The sequence below is a fragment of the Mastacembelus armatus genome, unplaced genomic scaffold, assembly GCF_900324485.2.
Source record: "Mastacembelus armatus unplaced genomic scaffold, fMasArm1.2, whole genome shotgun sequence".
NCBI lineage: Eukaryota > Metazoa > Chordata > Actinopteri > Synbranchiformes > Mastacembelidae > Mastacembelus > Mastacembelus armatus.
This window is the reverse complement of record NW_022872846.1, coordinates 1-20,938: the sequence shown is the minus strand read 5'-3', so window position 1 is coordinate 20,938 and position 20,938 is coordinate 1. Positions and strand designations below refer to the sequence as shown.

Here is a 20,938-nt window from a genome sequence, read left to right as displayed (position 1 = left end):
TTGTCGCTGAGTGGGGAAAATCTGTTAGAAACATGAACAGGGAGGTGATGAGCCGTAGGCTGCTGCTGCACAGTAAACAGCGTTGTCAGGAGTCTCCAACAGTTCCCGCTCCAGAAAGAATCACTGCTGCCAACCTACAGAGACTAAACCTATACTGGTGCAGAGATGATTTCTGCAGACCCCTCACATCTGGGTCACAAACTGGGTCCCCTCTGGTTGATGCTAGAGAATGCTGTACGCCAGAACAACCAGGCACAAGGACAGTTTCTTTTCCAGTGCCATCACACAGATGAACGCTTAATCCATGTTGTATGACATGAACAGTGTGAACAACCCCCAGTGCAATACCTGTCCATGTGCAATAACTAATTGGTGCAAGAACTGTGAACAACAACTGTAAATATTGTAAATATACAAAAACCACTTAGAAGCTCTTCTACTCTCCGGACTTTTTCCTAATTCTATTTCTATTCCTTTTCTATTTCTCCCACTTATATTTAATTAATTTTCTCACTTATGTACATATTGTGTGAACTGTGGTGACAGAGCAGCCAGTTGTAAGTCTTTTCCACCTCGATTCCCTCAGCCTGGGAGGGACAAGATGGAAATATAAGGCACATAATGAGAAAAACTGTCAGTACTAACAGTAAAAATATGGTAAACTCTTATTAATACAAACAATTTAGTTAATAAATAAACCTGTTTTTTTGTCAAGCACCAACCTTTACAATAAGAGATTTTGTGACCACATCAATACGACCTCTCTCTGGCACGCTCACAATCTCATTGTCACATGAAGCTTGAGATGCTACAGCCTCAGCAGTTACAGACACATTCACAGTCCCTAAAAAAAAATCAGATTTTTAGGCCCTGCAAATTCCTGCAAATTTGAGTTATATTATTTTATCATCACATTTATCTTTGTGTTGTTAAAACATGAGCAGAAGTTCATTCACTTTTCACATCTTACAACAGTGTGGCAGAAAGTTTGATCCTCACCTAAGGTTGATGGGGTCATGGTCCAGCTGAGGGTCTTGTGCTCACTGCCACACAGACAGGATGTGTAATGGTCACCAGAGAGGGGGGTGAGGGTGTAGTCCAAAGAGGGTGCAGGTGTCACAGTGACCTTTCAAGAGATGACAATATATTTTATATCTGGCAAACATTTGTTCAGTTTCAGTGTTTAAAACCAGTTCTACAAATAAAATCTAATACAAAGTATAAACGTTTGCCAACTTGCCAAACTAGATAGTAAACATTGCAACATTATATCAGCATGTTAATATTGCTACTGTGATCATACTACGAAGTAGATGTAGAGATCATCTCTAGTCTGTGCTCATCCACGTGTTGCCTTGATGTTTTACCCACTAAATTTCTGAAATCAATACTAAGCAGTTGTGTTACCACAACTCACTCAATTAGTTAATAACTCATTACAGTCTGGAACATTTCCAAGGGCCTTGAAAATTGCTGTCATCAAGCCTCTCCTGAAGAAGAGCAGTCTTGATGCCATGGTACTGAACAACTACCGGCCCATATCAAACCTGCCATTTTTAGGCAAAATCATTGAAAAAGTTGTTTACCAACAACTTACTGACTTTCTCATGCTAAACAACAGCTTTGATGATTTTCAGTCAGGTTTTAGGCCCCATCACAGCACTGAAACTGCCCTCATCAAGGTGACAAATGACATTTGTCTGAACACCGACCGCTGGCAGAGTCTGCTGGATCTAAGTGCTGCTTTTGACACAGTGGACCATGTGATCCTGTTACAAAGGTTAGAGGACTGGATAGGCATCTCTGGTACTACCCTTAAATGGTTTAAGTCCTATCTTGAAGACAGGAAGTATTTCATTGAAGTTGGTAACTGTGTCTCAGACCAAATGGTGTTGACATGTGGGGTCCCCCAAGCGTCCATCTTGGGACCCCTTTTGTTCAATCTTTACATGTTTCCTTTAGGCCAGTTAATACACAGCAATAATGTGTTCTACCATAACTATGCAGATGACACTCAGATTTACATTTCACTCACAGCTGGTGAATATGGACCAGTCGACTCACTGTGTCACTGTATTGAACAGATCACTCTGTGGATGCAAAACAACTCTCTCCAAATAAACAGTGACAAGACTGAAATAATCATCTTTGGGCCTCAGAAACAAAGAGAAAGTGTCAGCAGTCATCTCGAGTCTCTTTCTCTAAAATTTAAAAATCAAGTTAGAAATCTAGGGGTAATCATGGACTCAGACTTGAACTTTAACAGCCACAGTAAATCGATAACATCGTCAGCATTTTACCATCTCAAAAAAATTGCCAGAATCAAAGGGATCATGTCTAAACCAGACTTGGAAAGACTCATCCATGCTTTTATCTCTAGAAGGTTAGATTACTGTAACGGCCTGTTCACTGGGTTCTCAAAACGAGCTGTAAGGCAGCTACAGTACATTCAGAACGCTGCTGCTCGGGTCCTGACTAGAACCAGGAAGTACAACCACATTACTCCTGTTCTCAGATCTCTGCACTGGCTTCCTGTCTTTCAGAGAATAGACTGCAAAACAGCACTGCTTGTGTATAAGTCTCTTCATGGCTCAGCACCACATTACATCTCTGACATGCTGATGCCATATGAACCATCTCGAACTCTGAGAACATCAGGGACAGGCCTTCTGCTTGTGCCCAGAGTCAGGACTAAACAGGGAGAAACAGCATTTCAGTTATATGCAGCTAAAACCTGGAATAGTCTTCCTGATGATGTTAGACAAGCCTCATCTCTGGCAATGTTTAAGTCCAAGCTAAAAACCTTTCTTTTTAGTGTGGCATATAACATATGACCTGACTAGACCTGACAGTGATTTATCCAAACCGATCTATCTGCAGTCAGTTTACTCTAATATTCATTTTTAATTAATGTTAACTTTTTATTATTATTATTTTTTTTTTTTAAACTGTTTTGTCACTACTTTCGTCCAGTTGGGGGAGACAATCGGACTCACGGTCAGTACTCTAAGTTGATTAGATTAGGAACCTTTGATCTAAAGCCAATTTTGTCAGGGACTCAGGGGTTAGGAACCCAGGCACTTTAGTGTTATCCTTAGAATACGGGTCTAAACAGCTGTAGACTTAAATAAGGGGTTTGGAACCTCCAGCTGTAGTCTACACGATCCTAGACGTAAGCGTCCGGGACTCAGGATTGTCTCCGCAGATAGTCTGTGTTGAGGTACTTTTAGTCCATCAGGGATGGGACAAACTGAAAGTAGGGGACCCACAAATATGGGTCAGCGTGGTCCGATAGTCGATATCATAAGGGGCAAATATGGTGACAAAGTGGTGGCATGACTTTTTATTACTCTGTGTATGAATTGTGCTATATAAATAAACTTGCCTTGCCTTGCCTTGCCTTGCCTAGATGTTAATATTTAGGTCATGTAAAAACATCCATTACCATAATGCAGCTTGTCAGGTAGCTGAAGGTGGTTGCCTTCAGTTCAAAGTGCTCCCCCCGGATGATGGAGTAGGGCAGGGTGAGCTCAAGGAAGAAGGGCTGGAAGACGGTGATTTCTTTACGAGGAGCCAAACCAAAACCCTGAGGGGACAAACAGAAAGCCTCGGTCTCCCAGGTGGTGATGGTGTCAGGGACAGTGAGAGACACATCCTTCGTTCCAGACTCTCTGGATTAGCAGATACAGACAAACACATTCTGTGTGAGAGGGTAAAACATACTGTAATTCATTAAACAAAAACAGCATGCACAGATTACTAATGTTTGGGATGAATAACAGTAGTTAATGTGAAGTAAAATATATTGAGCAAATATTAAATTCTATGCTGAATTATTCAGATCTCAGAAAGTCAGAGAATTTTAAAAAATGCAGTATCAGCCATATTGCTGAAGTAATTTAAAGTCTTTAAGACAGTCAAATATGAATTTTTATTCATGTCATTATCATTATCATCAAATACCTTTTGCAATCGAAACTCACCCAACTTCCACCAGGTCCCATATCCAAGTCTCAGGAAAGAAAGTGCGGACTGTCACTATTGGTGGAGGTTCATCAAATTCTTCTGATGCTGCAGCTACTGCAAATGCATCCTGACACACGCACATCCAATTGTGTAAGTAAAACTAAGAAGATCTGCAGTTTAAAAGTTGCATGCATGTAGTTGTGTCTGATTCCAGATGTTACCTTATCTGCATCAAGACCCTTCCCTGGCTCTTCAATGAGGACACTCCGGTCAACTGCACTCACACCACACAGAGAGTCTGGATCAGCTGTCACCTGCATGATGGTCTTCTCTCCCGGGACAGCTGAGGATGGAGAAAACTCCAACGACACCTGACACACACAGTGTTACAAAATAATTCTCTAACTTCTTTTATACAGTAAATGTTTTATGTGATATCAGGCTCTTAATATCTGACCTGTAGCTTTAGCTTTAATCATACTTGCACAGAGACAATGGGCATCCAAACACTCCTGACCCGTCTTATTCTGTCTAATTTTAAACTATTTTTATTATTTTTAACATAACGTACAGTATACTGTATGTACTATAGTCAGGTTGTCCACAGATTACTGTAAAGCTTTTTGAAAACCTTTGCATTGCTGTAAATCTGTTTGGGCCCTTGCGTGTCTGAGCCGTGGGCTTGTCTCTGTCTCCCCACTCTGTCCTCTCTTTCCCTCAGGGACTCTTGTTTAAGTAAAAAATAATTCAACAGACACCAAGCATGGTACATATAATTTCTACACTTGTTGCTGATAAAGGTCTAAATAGTGACGTTATATAACACCAACTAATACACACTGATTCTACAACTACATCTGACAAGTGCAGTTTGTGCCACATGTCTTCTTCCAATACTGACCTTGTGACTGAAGCATTTCTCAGTGGAGAAGTTGGCACTGTTGGCGATCACAGTCTCACTGGGGAGAACTGCATAAGCCACAACCTGGACAAATGGTGCCATCTCTGGAGACAATTTCAACTTAAAGGACACCTCACCCTCATTCACTGAAAGTATAAATCAACTATTAGGAACCTTCTTGGATAATAGTTAATCATTGTTTGCATGAATCCCTAGAGCAATAGCAGTTATTAATTGCACAGTTGATTACATGTTATGGACCAAGTGGTTAACTCTTTTTCTTTTCTATTCGATGCAAAGAATTATATATATATACAGAAAAATTCCCATTCCCATCCAACTACTGCCCAATAACCTGCCTCTGCACAACATGGAAGCTCCTGTCAGGCATCATAAGATAAGTAAGCACATGACTAAATACATGAGCAGGGCCCAGAAAGGAATGGGTAAGAACACCAGGGGAGCAAAACATCAACTACTGGTAGATAAAGCAGTCACTAGAGACTGTAAGACCAGACAGACCAACCTGTGCACCTGTGAAAGCCTACGACTCAATGCTGGAATGCTTGGAGCTAAACAACATCAATAGGACTCTAAGAAACTTCCTAAGGAACGCAATGGGACTGTGGAAAGCGACCCTAGTGGCCGTCCAGAATATAGGACGTGTGTGGTTGTTTTAAACAGAATGAGTTATAAAGTGGAGTTAAAGTCTTACTTCTGTTTGGTTTCATATGTGTTGGGCTAAAAAAATGTATGGTATGGGGGTTTTAGTGTTTTAGATGCCTGTAAATAACTGCCAACTGTTGCCATTAGATGCCTGAAGAGAGAGGACACCTGAGAAAACATTTGGGGTCTTTTCAAGATGAGTCCACCCCTTTCCTCAGCTGTATAGTCCTGAAAGTTAGGGGAGAAGACAGAGAATGCTGTAGCTGCCTTCTCTCCATGCGGCAGAATTAAACTGAGATGATTCATCACACTTGTGTTTGTTCTTGAGAATTAGCAACTCTCACAACCTAAAAGAAATTTCCACAACACGTGATTAAATGATAGCAATATACAGTATATTGGTATTGTTTTATTGCCCAGCCCTATCATATACTACCATGAATGAGGAACAGTTTGGAACCAATACAGTGAAAACGATTTCAGGTATACAACAATCATATAACATTGGTTTGGATAGACTTGGATTTTCAAAATAAAAATACTGTATATAAAATAACAGGCAGGCAGCCAGGTGTTACGATTACTGAAGACTCTCATCTGATCTGAGATCTGATCAGATCTTAGTGAGGTACTTTTCTAATTACATACAAAAGCATCACCTGGACTACTAGTAAAGAGCATATCAGCACATCTTAGACTTAGACCTCTGCTGTCTTACAATTATTAAACACCACCTTAACTCCTTTGGCACAATCTAATATACTTCATTTCCTTTTAGAGATTGAATCTGCATTTTGCATTTTATCCAAGTGATTCACCATTGCACCATTGCAGTTTAACTCCCAGACATCTACCAAGCAGCGCAGTGTTGTGCAAGTGTTCAGAAGTTATAGTAGCAATCCTACTTTCTTCAGAAAGTATTCTCTAGTTCAAAGAATAATTTTAAGATGTCATAGCCCAAAGTCACGAGTAACGTCAGTCGTTGCCCACCTGCTTTATCTTGCACTTCAAGTTTAGGTTTAAGTCCTTGCATGGTAATGGCTCCTCTTGATAACACCTGGGGAGTTTGTGAGAAAATGACATAAATAATGAATAAGGCAGCATATTACAACACTGACTCCTGTTCTGGTTTGGTTATTTGTCGTGTTATTTGCAGTGGAATATATGTACATGGTCATGTCCAATTTTTGATGTGAAGCTAAGGTTTGTTGTAGAGATAAATATATGGTTGCTCAGCTAAAATATATCTGGTTTGAAACAGATACACTTTGACACAGGCTACTGTTATAGAAAGCAAGTGGTACTGATTTGAGAGGATGTCAGTCTGTGATGTGTTGTTTTTAAGTAGAGAAATCAAATTATACAGGGCACACCTCCAAGTTAGCTTGTTTCAACACAAATCTGTGTGAGACAAGCTCATAGCTTCACTGATGTAATTTTGATGTAACAGTTAAGTTGATGCTACTATCTCCTTCAACCTGGAACTGTTCCTCTAACAACAGACATCAATAATTCATGTAGAGAAATTTTTAAAACACCTTCATGGTGTTTGTTTCCGGAAAAAAAAAAAAAAAAACTGATGACAAGCTGAGAAACAGGTCACTTGCCACTCACCAGATACATCACATCCACAGAGCCCTGGGCCTCTCCAACTATAGTGTACTGGATGAAGATTTCCTCTTCTTTGTCACAGGAAAGTGGTTTATCCTTATTCTTCACCTGCAGGCTGCTGACTGTTTTAACATCAGGAGAAAACTGTTGGACTGCAGATACTGTGTGATCTTGAGTCTCATAGTAGGGAACTCTGTAACCAGGGTATCCCAGTCTTGGTTTGTTGCTAATCTAGATTATACAGAAGAAACATTACAAATTAGATCCTGGTGGTTGAAGTAGTAGAAGACATGGCAAAGTGAGCTCAGCTTTGTAAACAAGGCAAATATTGAGGTGTAGAAACACAAAATAGAAAAACTATTCCAACATGGTCACTAGCTGATATGGAGACGCCTTGTCCAGTTGCAGCATCCAGAGAAAAGATTTCAGGCAGTGATTTCATCTTCATGAGAATGTTTTGATGTCACTGACAAATGTTGGTGTACAGGTTGTAGTTCTTACTTACATGGAGGTGGATGTTCCCGGTACGGTCACCTGTGCTAATTGAAAAAGCAGCAACACCATCGCTGTCAGTTGTGAGATTCTGTAGCAGACGAGCTGAGTACACTTCCCCCTCAAACAGGTGGACTGGCATGTCAGCAATGGGTGTATTATTGTGAAAAACTGCTTTAACCTGTTGGAAACAGTCATTTTAGTAACTATTCTCATTGTTTCAGCTGTACTGTGAAGTGAAGACAACATTGTGCACTTACTTTTCCCTCCACATTTGATCCTTGTTCATACACACTGGGTGTGTCAATAAAGGACAGCTTTCCAACCACATATGAAATCCTTATTTTCTTCTGTTCTGCCTGTGAAATACCTATATGAGAAAGTCTCCATGTTACAGTAATGTGTACTGTAAACTACACTGTCTAAATTACTGGTATACTGTTTTAATATACTCTTTTTAAAAATTAAATATTATATTAAATTCAATAAAACTTGCCTGTCCCCTCCTCTTCCATGTTGGCCTTAAGATCTAGGACTTCTTCAAGCACCGTTTGGTCAAGTTTTGTGAAAGTTGACATCATGAAGGCAAAAGTGGCACAGCCTTTCTCGTCTGTCTGGAAGGTAAAATCAAATACAAATATAATAGAAAAACCTATGACATACTAATTCTGCTGTAATGGACTGGCGATCTATCCAGGGTGTACACCTGCCTTTCACCCAAAGAGAGCTGGGATAGGCTCAGCATCCATGTAAATGGCCCTGAGCTTGAATAAGATTTGTGTAAACTACACTGAACAAAAATGTACTTCTCAGCTGTAGATTAGCATGGCACCATGAATGAACAGTACATATGTTTTTTTCTAGTGTAGTATTACATGTGTACAAGTATGTTTTAGATACAGTATACACACAATATTGCACCTTCTTTGTCTCATGGTGACACTGAGCATTCACTGTATGTCGGTGTGAAGAGCTGTATGTATCACACATGTAGCGTTTACAACGTTGGCAAATTTCATCTTTAACGCTTCCTGGCACAGGCTGCCCAAATGTGTACCTAATTAAATGAAAATAAAACAAAGCAATTCATTAGAAAGGACTCATTTCCTCAAAGTTGCTCTGTTCTGATTCATTGAGGATGAAACACTTGATTTGTTAAAGGGTTTTCACTTACTTTGCACAGACTTAAGCTTGGAAGTTGCTCCTGGTCAATATTTACTTCTTCAGCTGTGTCTAGTTTTACCTCAAATTTAGGCAAAACTGGGAACAAAATATGGTTATTGGCATTCATGCTTTGATAAAAATGAGTAGAAAAGGAATTTATTAGTCATAATGTACCATATTTCTCCACTTTGAAGCTGTGATATACTTTATCTTCACCAATAGTCACAGTGATTTGGTAGATTCCTTCTCAGGCCTCAGAGCTCAAAGTGTAAGAAAGCTGCAATATTTTACTGTTGGATGTTTCATTCAGCCACTGTCCAATCCGATTATAGTTAGCATCCTGTTAAATAACATAAATGTGAACATGTATTTATAGAATAAAGATGCTCCCACTTCTCTTTAAGCAAAATTGCAAATAAAATTAAACCATATATTTGGGTAGTATAATGTTTTAGCATATCCTTGCTCAAGCTGTTGAGTGGAAAATATCCTGTCACAGAATATAATATATATTTGTTACAGCTATTTAGCAGCCACTTAAAAAATAAAGCTTAGAGTTTAGATGTGTCTAACAGGTTAACACGCTGGATTTAGTGAAGAAATGACGTGTTGATATTTTCTTACCTCAATTTCAATCAACTTGTACTACAAAAAAAAAAAAAGTTTGTTAACAGGCAGATTAGTTTACATTGTTGCAAATTGCATCATACAGTGTTTTTTACTGCAAAGGCCAACACAGGCAGCATTGACCTGAGCTCTTAAGATTTCTAATATGAAAAAGGTTCACTATATAATAACATGAAGAAATTCCACATAACATTTGTAATTCTGATTTTTAACAATACATTTACAGATCTATTTAGTTGTACAGTTTCAGCACTGATCCTTTTTCAGAAATATACTGATTAGAGTACTGTTGTAGCCACATCTGGTTGTATTTCCTAGTATATTCATTGATACTGTTTCCTGTGAAATCTCTCACCAGTCGATTAGCAGGTCTGAACTTGGTGTCCAGTGTTACAACTCTGAAATGCACTGAGAAGAAAGAGACTACTGGTCTTTAACAGTTACAGTATGTTATCATTATTTTTTTTTTCAACATTTTATATGTATTTTGAATTATTGTTACTGCTCCTTGCTCCTGTACTGAAAATGTCCATATAACAGACATGACGATATTGTGGGAATGAGCCACAGCTGTGTATGTATCATCAGTTGATAGTAAAACTGCAAACCTGTTGGTAAATATCACGTTGTTGTACATAATAAATCATCAACCTGAGGTTACCAGTTTGTCCAGGGAGGTAGAGTGGTTTGTCTGTCTGGACAAATGTCATCGGCTGATAGACTTGGATCATAACTTTCCTGACTTCTTTTGAGTAAAATGTGTCACCTCGTACCTCCACCTCAAACGTCTGCACCTCTTGTTTCTTCACTAGAGGAACCTGTGACAAACAGATATTTTACAGACAAGAGTTCACAAACAAGTCTTACAAAAAAGTGTGCTCCCCAAAAGTATATTGAACACAAAAATGTTTTTAGAAATTAACAAATGAATCACATCCTATTTCAGCAGCTGACCTTAAACTGGGCACAGATATGAAACTCTTCACTGGATGTTTGCTTGAGAAGGGTTGAGTTGTTTCCTTCAGATGTCAAACTAACAGTCATGACCAGAGTCTCATTTGGCTGCAGGAGACTGGCACAGAATTTGGTTTCAGCTCCAGCTTCAAGAACTGCAGGCACAGCCACCATGTACTGTCTGCAGACACATATCCACAAAGATTATTAGTCACTGGATCTGATGTGGATCAACTGCTACAATATTCATGAAAATTAGTTAGAACTACAAACATAAAACACAACCTCATATTATTATTTCAGACAGTACAGGGAAACTTACGGTCCTGCCAACACTTGCTCCCCACACATCCAGTTTGAGACATACAGTGTCCATGTCCAGATCTGAACCCCAGGACGACCCATGACTGACTAAGAACCGTTAAGTCAGCATATGTTAAATATCTGCTGATACAGAAACAACACCTCCCCTTTGACACACAGGGACACACACATCACACAGGCCCTCTATTAACCTCTGTTGGTATTGGTTTAGTATATCAAACATTTGTATATTTTGTAACTGATGTCATGGGTGTGTATAGACAAACACATAAATTTCCTTTCTCACCCCTATGGGTGGTGTGTGTGTGTCTTGCTCAATCTCGGGTCCTCTACCAGAGGCCTGGGAGTTTGAGGGTTCTTCACAGTATCTTAGCTGTTCCTAGCACTGTGCCTTTCTGAACCGAGAGCTCTGATGTTGTTCCTGAGATCTGTTGGAGCCACTCTCCAAGTTTGGGTATATAAGATGTACATGTTTTCTAAAGGAGTTGATAATGTATATATAATAAATCAGTTTCTGATATATCCTTTTGGATATTCCTTCAATTTAAAACATTGTTTTACAATATTTAATGGCATCAATTCCAGGATCTTAGAGTTGCAGCTGTCATCTGTAATAAGTGGTTTCATTGAATCTCAAGAGGAGATATCAGTCCCACAGTAAACTGAGCCCATTGCCCTTTACCCAGTGTGGGATGTTTGATTTTATCATGAGAACAACTCTTGCCCTGATTACTATTGACAAAGTAAACAATTTCCCATAAGTAAACTTCTGTGGACTCAAACACTGCTGTTGGATTAAAAACACAGTAAAGATTAAACACGTTTTAGTGGGATATTCATATTTTTATTGTCCATTACACATGAATACATGATAATTTGCCAACTGTCCAAACGTCACTCTTTAAGCTGTAAAAGAAAAACAGACCTTACTGGACAGTAAATTACAGGTATAGGCTCCATATGTAATACATAAATGACATGATTAACGTTCACTGTTCTTTAACAATCTCTTTAATCATCAGCTGATTTCCAAAATGTTACACATATTGTAGGATTGATACATTTAAGATTTTGTAGCTGGGTCAAAATGCTGTTGGTTTGTTGCTTTAATTACTTGTGAAAAGTGTTGTGGTGTTCCTGTATTACTGTGGACTGTTACCTGCAGCACAACGGAAGCTGTATTCTGTCTCAGCCCTGTCACCTGAGGAGGAAAACAAATAAATCAGACTTTCCTCTAGTTAAACTTTTTCACATTTAGTTAGTGTGGGCTGTCTATGGAGGTCTGAGTATCTGTCTTACTTGGCTTGTAGTAGTCATAGATCTTGACCACAGCTGGCTTCAGTTTCTCCACTGAGAGCTCCTGTATGAGCTCTAACTGGTGGTCAACTGGTACATCCTTTGTTAACTGTGGGGTGGAGGAAACAACATTAATAAGTAATCTGGAGAGAACCATCTAATGATTCCCCACTGTAAATTCCTCACCTCAGTCAGGTACACCACAACATGATCTTCATTTTGCTCAACACGATCCACCAGCAGGGCACCTTTGAGCTGTGAGGAGACAATGTTTAGCTGGGTTATAATTATTGTTCTCTTAAGATCGAAGACAGACTCTTTCCAACAATATTCTTTTTCCAGGTGAAAGTTTCTGTGTTATCTCACCCTCTTTAAGGACTCTGGGTCTGGGACAAACCCAGAGAGCATTTTGATATCCAGGATCACCATGTTTGTACTTGTCTCCTTTCCACTATATCTGCAATGGAACCACAAATATGTCACGTTACTTTGTGAGAGTTCACTCAGCTCTTCATAGTTCTACTGACTGTATGCATACAGTCAGTGGCAGGGTTTCATTTACAGTTAGGATGTCTGAACTGAGCAAACATTTCACACATTTCCATCCACCAACAGTCACTTCATACACTCTGATGGCTGCAGAGGATTGTTTGTCTAAAATTACAGTTGTACTCCATTTTCTCCAACTCCAGTTTGTTTTAATTTCTTACAGGGATCGTAGCTTCAGAGTGAGTTTGGGTCTCTGAGATTTAGTGCAGTTGACCTCTGTGACCGCCACACTGAGAGTGGTGACATTAGTAGGAGTTGGGATGTTATAGTGAAGAGAGATCTGGAAAACAGGAACAGATCAAAGGTTTGGGTTTATTGCATTGCCTTAAGTTGCAGACATGAAGTTCCAATCATCAATTGACTGATAGGACTCAATGAAGGCTTGTTTTAAGCATGTAAATATTCAGGATGAAATACAGTAAAAAGGTAATTAACAAGAAACCAGCTTGAACAGAAACTAGAAAAAGGGATTGGGTTTACAAATACATCCACATATTTTACAATGACCAATTGGATCTGCTGTTTCTGTCCCTGGTTGGAATAATAAACAGTTAAAATGAATGTTTCCTGATTTCTATTTCTCTTTGGTTTTCAGTCCTTAATGGACTGACAAGTTCAATCTGAGAAAACTTCAGATTCAACTGTGTTATACCGATTTAACCATGTAAACTAAATGACCAGCAAAAATGGAGGTATTGCCTTTCCAATGTTATTGTATTACTAGTAGGCTGTTACCATGAGGGAATTGTCATATTAGCACTGATGGTGATGCACATGTATCAAAAGCAGAAACAGGAACAATTCCAATGTTGACTGACCTGCACTAAAACACATGTGGTGCCCTTCACCTCCAGCTTGCACTTTTCTGTCACATCTGGCAGCATCTTCTCCTGATAGACCAGTTTGTTGGTCTTGCTCACATAAAATGTCAGTTGACCACTTGGAGACCAGACCGTCACTGTGCTTGAACCCTCTGCACTGAACACCAGCGTGGCATAGAGAGACAGAGCCTGGAGAGCCACCACTGTGTCCTATAACACACCAAATATGTGTGCTCAGTTTTACAAAAGCAAGAACTGACTAATGCATATAGCAGGTTTCACATTCAATTTCAGGTATTACTTTTCAGGACACCAACTGCTGCTTGCATCAAAACAAAAAACCCTGCATGCTAAATTCAATATGCAGCTGTCTGGGCTGTACCTGTGTAGAGGAGAAGCCTCCATAATGGTTCTGCTGGCCTGTCAACCACCTGACGATGTGGGAGGCGTAGCCCAGGTCTTCATTTGAAGGGGAGGCACTGAGTTTGGCCAGCAGCACATAGGAACTGATCTCCACTGGCAGAGAGGCTGATGTTTCTGTTGAGGTCTGGGACCAGTAGAGAAATCCTCCTAAAACCAATAGGCACCATATTAATTTTATTCACAATAATGAAAGGAGGATAATTTCCTTCAGGAGGATGAGTCACCTTGTCTTATTGCGACTGTGTCTAGGTGCTGCAGAAGTTGAGCACGGGTCTCCATGTCTCCTGCTACAGTGAAGACATATGCCAGCAGAGCTGTAGTGTAGGTGTTACTGAGGTTACTGACAGACTGCTTGAGGCAGGACAGGCTCTTGTTCATGACAGGATGCTTGAAGATATAAGCAAAGTTAAAACAAGTCATCTAAAGAACTTTAATATAACTATACCAGAGTGCTTTGGAAATTACTCAGGAATATTTATTAAATGATTTCTAGAAAAACTTTTCATCTGTATTGTCCATGTAAAAATTAATCCTTTTAGAGTAAAACAGAGTTGGAGCAGATTGTACTCACGCTCACAGGCATTTTGATCTCCAAGAACACAGCAGTGATGTAAGCACTGAGTGTCACCTCATCAGATACACCACCCTGTGGAGAGGAAGTGCCCTTCTCACATGATTAACAATGTGAAAATAAACATGTATAAACTTCTTCACTCTGAATTATCATTGTTTTCATCTAAACTGCAAACGATCTGTCACTTGACCTTCATTCTGTTATTAAAGAGTTTTCCTGACTGTAGAAAACAGCCATTTTCTCGTTGCTGTTGCAGCAGCCAGGTCTTAGACTCTTCAATCTTTTGTGGGTCAATGTAGATGAAAGACTGGGCTTTGGTAAAACATCTCAGCACAAAAGCAGTCAGCCTGAGGAAAAGCAGAACAAGCTTTGACATTAAGCAACAAGATAAGTTATGGTGATGCACTAAACCTTATGTGTCATGTTTAGCATGTGGCTGATGTTACTGCAAAGACCATGTGTTATAATAGGAAATAAAGTGAACTATAATGACATTTTCCATAAGATGCAATTTCTTTCATGTCCACAGGGAAATTCCATCATTTACCTCCAACCAAATTTTTTTTTTTTGGCACACTGTCATGACGGGGTAAATATTAGACTTTGTACATCATGTGTAGATAATAGATCTGTAACTTTCTCACCAAGTGTTCCCTGCTCCTTTTCCATATGCACTGTAAGCACCATCAGCATGTTTGTAGTTCAGCTGTCTCTGGTAGCCTGTATAATAGAAACAGGGTGTTACAAGTTCAGCACACATAAGCTTTGAAGGATTTAGCTGTATGGATATTAAATATGCCAGATTATTATTTTTTCAATACAGCAAATAAAACCAGGCTCACCACTGATGAGGAAGGTGGTGGCCTTTTCCTTGATGGCTTGGGTCAGCTGCTGTGTGACTGTCAGGTACTCAAGGATGTAGATGTCAGAGGCCAGGGCTGCTGCATTCTGCTCTCCACATCCAGACGGCATCTTCAGCAGTCCATTTAGGTTTTTCAGGGCTCGGCCCAGAATGTCACCTGTACAAAAAAGTCAAAGTCCAGTGGTCCTGACCTTATATTTCCAAATGGACAGATAAAATTATATGCTGTAATAAAACATCCAACACATGCTGCTGTCACAACAGAAGTACGTTCAATATGTTGAAAGTCAGAAATGCATTTGGATTTTAACTTCAATTCATTTTAGCACTATAAAATTTACAAGTCCAATGTATGCTATTACTTTCTCCAGTCCACTGTAGTCAGTTTGAATAAACTACTCCAATTAACATCTGTGCAAAGAACATGCACATTTTGCATGAATTAGCTTTCTGCATTCTATTAAAGTGCAACAATTTGAAATTATATGACAGATGGTAGAAGAGCAAAGCAATGAATTTGTCTGTTTACCCAGGACTGATACTAAAACACGAACAGATCCAGGAATCACATCCCTGGGGAGCTGTATTTGTAATTCCTCTGTCAAAGTCTCTCCTGTGTACACACAAAATAAATAAATAAAGGACAGGTAATAGGTGGGGGATGAAAAGAGGAAATTAGGGCATGAAAACTTCCATTAGGTTGATAAAATATATTTAAGGGTTCCTTGTGTAATATTTAGAGTAATCAATGAATCAAGCCTGAGCCTTCTAAACCTAGACAGGGAGCAGGTCTCCTTTAATGGTAGCAGCCATGTTGCTCCACCAGGTTTCTACACTGACTCCAGACAGGGAACTGCATTTCATTTTAAAGGGGAAATCCACTGTATCCTCCCTGGTGTTGAGATGTGAAGAGTGGTCAGACTGTTGCATTCTGAAATGTCACCACTGGATGCTCCTCTTTCATACTGTACATACTCCACCTTTACCACTGACATTTGAAATCTTAAGTCACCTGTGCTAAACTAAATAATTGCTTGGACCTTCAGAAAAATGAACGCTACCATTTTGACAGTATTAAACTTCTAAAGTAACAGCTGACTCTCCTTCAAAATGTTCCACTGATCATGTGTGATGTAAACTGACCTTTTGGACAGAGCAGCCAGTTGTAAGTCTTTTCCACCTCTATACCCTCAGCCTGGGAGGGAAAGATGGCAATATAAAGCATATGAGGGAGGGGGCTGGGGAACACTTTACTGTGCATACAGTAAAAATGTTAAACTCTCATTAAAATGTAAACAATTATGTTACAGCACCAACCTTTACAATAAGAGATTTTGTGACCACATCAATACGACCTCTCTCTGGCACGGTCACAATCTCATTGCCACATGAAGCTTGAGATGCTACAGCCCCAGCAGTTACAGACACAGTCACAGTCCCTAAAATGACCAAGATCAGATTTTTAGGTCCTGTTCATTCACTTCACATCTTACAACAGTGTGGCAGGAAGTTTGATCCTCACCTATGGTTGATGGGGTCATGGTCCAACTAACAGTCTTGCGTTCACTGCCACACAGACAGAATGTGTACTGGCCACCAGACAGGGGGGTGAGGGTGTAGTCTAAAGAGGGTGCTGGTGTAACAGTGACCTGTTCAAGATGACAATACTTTAAAACTGACACCATGACTGCAATTGGCTAGATGTGATATGTATCTTGTACCCAAACCACTGACTAATTTAGCAATAATAATATTTTAAGATGAATCATCTGAGAACTGGACCTTGTTGCAACACCAGAATTAGCATTCTGGATAAGCCCAATCTGTGTGATCATCAACATCAATTCTGATATTAAGTTGAAAAGTCAATTTTCCATGAACCCATGATAATGAGGTTTTTTATTTTTAAGGGACAGTGAGGTGAGTAGGGACTCTGCATTTGAAACATGCCTTAGAAAATAAGAGGAACTTAAGATCAAAACAAACATGTTTTTGCCCATGTAATCCAAATTAAAGTCACCCTAAGATGAAGAACTGACTATTAACACCATATGATCATTACCATAATGCAGCTTGTCAGGTAGTTGAAGGTGGTTGCCTTCAGTTCAAAGCGCTCTCCCCGGATGACGGAGTAGGGCAGGGTGAGCTCAAGGAAGAAGGGCTGGAAGACGGTGAGCGTTGTACGAGGAGCCAAACCAAAACCCACAAGGGACAAACAGAAAACCTCAGTCTCCCAGGTGGTGATGGTGTCAGGGACAGTGAGAGACTTAGCTGAAATTCCACGCACTCTGGTTCAGCAGATACAAACATACTGGTGAGTTTTGGGGGGACAAAAATACAATACCAGTATCCTGTGCAAATATACAATTGTTTCATGCACTGAACACCAAAATACTCAAATATGCAATGTAACATTTTGCATGACCAGACATTTGCAACAGAAACACACCCAACATCTACTAGTTCCCATATCCAAGTCTCAGGGAAAAAAGGTGCGGACTGTCGCAGTTGGGGAAGCAGGAATTAACCCAGGAGCCTCCATAGGAGCAGAACCTGGTACAACCCTGGATGCCATTTTGAAATCCATTATACCAAAACCTGAAAGAATCAGAAAGTATACAGCAAGAAATGAATGACAGGGGTACAGTGTCTTATAACACTGGTAAAAAGTCTGTATGTGACAGCACCTTGTTGGTATTCTCTTCCTTTGAACCTGAGGCAGGATGGTATTTGAATAAGTAAGTTTGTTACCATCTTCAGTCCAACATTCTAGAAGGGGGAGGAAACGTATACATGTACACACAAACGTAAAGTTCATTACACATACAACCTATTCATTTTCTTTATATTGTGCATGAAGTGCTATAGAACGTGTACCTGGAAAACTGTAAAAGCATCATCACTTGCATCAAGTCCAGGATATGGGAAGAACCTGGATCTTTTTGCTCTCACATTCAAGCACTCTGTAGAATCTAGAACCTCATATGGAATATAGGATCCTCTTACGACTGGCAGCAAACTAAATATCTGGAAAGGAAAACATGGATCAAATAAACTTCCAAACATTTCTTACTCTAATCTCAGGTATGGACAAATCTTTGGATTTTAGGTCTACAGTGGTCTTACTCTGAAGCACAGCTTAAAAGTATCTGTGACAACAGTACATTTTTCCTTAAGGGCACCTCATATGAAGGAATACACCTCACATATGTAAATCTTAAATTTTGCATAGCATTTTCACATCAATACTTCATTTGGTAACAGTGTACAGCTTGCAAAAATTTCTTACAGGACAGAGTAGCAAAATAAAACTATACTCTGGGTGACTTATGTTAACAGACACTAAATGCTGCAAGCATCTACTGATTCTAGACGTTACCTTGTCTGCATCCAGACTCTTCCCTGGCTCTTTAATGAAGACACTCCGGTCAACTGCGCTCACACCACACAGAGAGTGTGGCTCGGCTGTCAGTGTCATGGTGACGTGCTCCCCAGGGACAGCTGAGGATGGACTAAACTCCAGTGACACCTGGCACACACATTACACCTGGACATTAGTGATATTTTGCACTGCAAACAGACAATGACAACAGTATACTGTAAACTCCTTAATAGATGCTGTACTCTTCTGCTTTGCAGATTTATAAACATGGGCTCATATGAACCCTTGTGCAGTTGGGTAAATGACAAACATGTTATGCAGATTGACTCAAATGCAAGAAAATAAACTGGTGCTAATATGAGTCCATAGGTGAAGTTACTGCTGCAACTGTGCTGAGGTTGGTGCTTGCTTTTGAGGAGTAACAGAGCATGGATGCCAAATGTCAACATCACAGCTGTTCTATATTTCCATAAGTTATTCCATGTGACTGTGCTGACTGAACTTTGATTTGCTCCCAGAGCTTTATAACATGTTTAAGGATGAAAAGCTGGGACTACACACATTACACTAAGGTAAAAGTAATCTATAAGATGACCAGGGTGGTATGAAACATTTCTACATTTTTTAAGATCAATAAAGGTCTAACCATATACTGACCTTGTGAGTGAAGCATTTCTCAGTGGAGAAGTCAGCACTGCTGGCAATCACAGTCTCACTGGGGAGGACTGCATAAGTCACAACCTGGACAAATGGCACCATCTCTGGAGACACGTTCAACTTAAAGGACACCTGACCCTGAGTCACTGGAACAATAAACCAACTGTAAGAAACCCATGTAAAGATATCACTCTATGAAATCATGATTTAAACCAGTCTTCACCAACCTGTTGTCTTTACTTCAATTTGTTGACGTCGCAGCAAAACAATAGCTCCTCTGGACAGAACCTATGAAATTAGAGACAATTACACATAGTGAGCAGTCCAACAATAAAACCTCAAACTCCAACAGGATGATTACACTCTCTGGCTGCTTATGTTTTCTCATGTTTTCTGCAGAAAACATAACACCAGATGAACTACAGCTAGTTTTGGGAACAAATTAGCCTGGGTACAACCCAAAGTCAGCCCCAAAAACTTAATTGTTTAACACAAGCTCAGAGCTTATGTTATGTTGCTTTTGTAAATAAAGGTCTTTGTCCTATATGATGGTAGTAGATTGTTACCATACAGCAATAACATCAAACATGCAGTCTAACATCCAATACTTTGGCACCTTCAGTCTCACCACACAAGTCAGCCAATGCTGTTATGGCCTTAAATGGAACTGTTCCTTTAGGAACAGAGTTGATGTAAAAGGTAATTAACACTTGTGTTCATCTTAAAGAACTGATGGCAACAGTTCACCTGCCACTCACCAGAAACATCACATCCACAGAGCCCTGGGCCTCTCCAACTATAGTGTACTGGATGAAGATTTCCTCTTCTTTGCCACAGGAAAGTGGTTTATCCTTATTCTTCACCTGCAGGCTGCTGACACTTTTACCAGCAGGAGAAAGCTGCTGGACCATAGACAGTCTGTGCTCTCCAGTCTCATAGTATGGAACTCTGTAACCAGGGTATCCCAGTGTTGACCTGTCACTCACCTGGATTAAAGAGAAGAAACACTACAAATGAGGTCATGGTGGTTGAAGTAGACAGACATTGCAAAGTGAGCTCAGCTTTTATGAACAAGACAAATGTTGCCATGTAGAAACAGTAAACAGTTTCAAAACTGGTCACTAGCTGATATGAAGACACGTTGTCCTGTTGCAGCATCAAGAGAAACAACTTCAGGTTTCAGCTTTCAGGCAGGAATATCTTCATGAAAATGTTTTGATGCAACATTTTGGCATACAGGTTGAAGTCTTTACTTACTTGGAGGTGGATGTCTCCAGCGTTGTCAGCTGTGCTAATTGAAAAAGTGGCAACACCACTGCTGTCAGTTGTGAAACTCAGTAGCCAACGAGCTGACCACACTTCACCCTCAAAAAGGTGCACTTGCATGAAAGGAATGGCTGTACCATTGTAATGAACTGCTTTGACCTGTTGGAAACATTAAGCTGCATTATTGATACTGTTACACCATCTATGAAGTGACACCAATGATGTGAAGACACTTTGTACTTACTTTCCCCGTCACACTTTGTCCTTGTTCATATACAGTGGGTGTGTCAAAAAAGGACAGCCTTCCAACGATATAGGAAATCATCAGGGTTTTCTCTTGGGTGAGTACAACACCTATATGGAAAGGCTGTGTTACAATAATGCATTTGCCATTACTCAAGTT

At 39.8% G+C, this 20,938-nt stretch overlaps 1 protein-coding gene and 1 pseudogene across 1 annotated transcript; both read right to left on the bottom strand.

Moving 5' to 3' along the window:
• Window positions 1-514: 514 nt before the first annotated feature.
• Window positions 515-10,786, bottom strand: LOC113132301 (alpha-2-macroglobulin-like; annotated as a pseudogene).
• A 986-nt stretch (window positions 10,787-11,772) lies between these two features.
• LOC113132302 (alpha-2-macroglobulin-like) lies at window positions 11,773-20,885 on the bottom strand. Its single transcript, XM_026310285.1, is given in 27 exon segments — window positions 11,773-11,906; window positions 12,005-12,110; window positions 12,188-12,256; window positions 12,368-12,458; window positions 12,712-12,830; window positions 13,369-13,581; window positions 13,754-13,941; window positions 14,019-14,181; window positions 14,366-14,440; window positions 14,559-14,715; window positions 15,013-15,088; window positions 15,211-15,387; window positions 15,760-15,843; window positions 16,374-16,425; window positions 16,548-16,669; window positions 16,753-16,879; window positions 17,293-17,518; window positions 17,680-17,720; window positions 17,722-17,828; window positions 17,918-17,999; window positions 18,117-18,257; window positions 18,610-18,759; window positions 19,270-19,415; window positions 19,497-19,557; window positions 20,028-20,255; window positions 20,527-20,694; window positions 20,780-20,885. Coding segments are annotated over 27 exon segments (3,309 nt in total). The 5' UTR covers window positions 20,861-20,885; the 3' UTR covers window positions 11,773-11,847.
• Window positions 20,886-20,938: the final 53 nt, after the last annotated feature.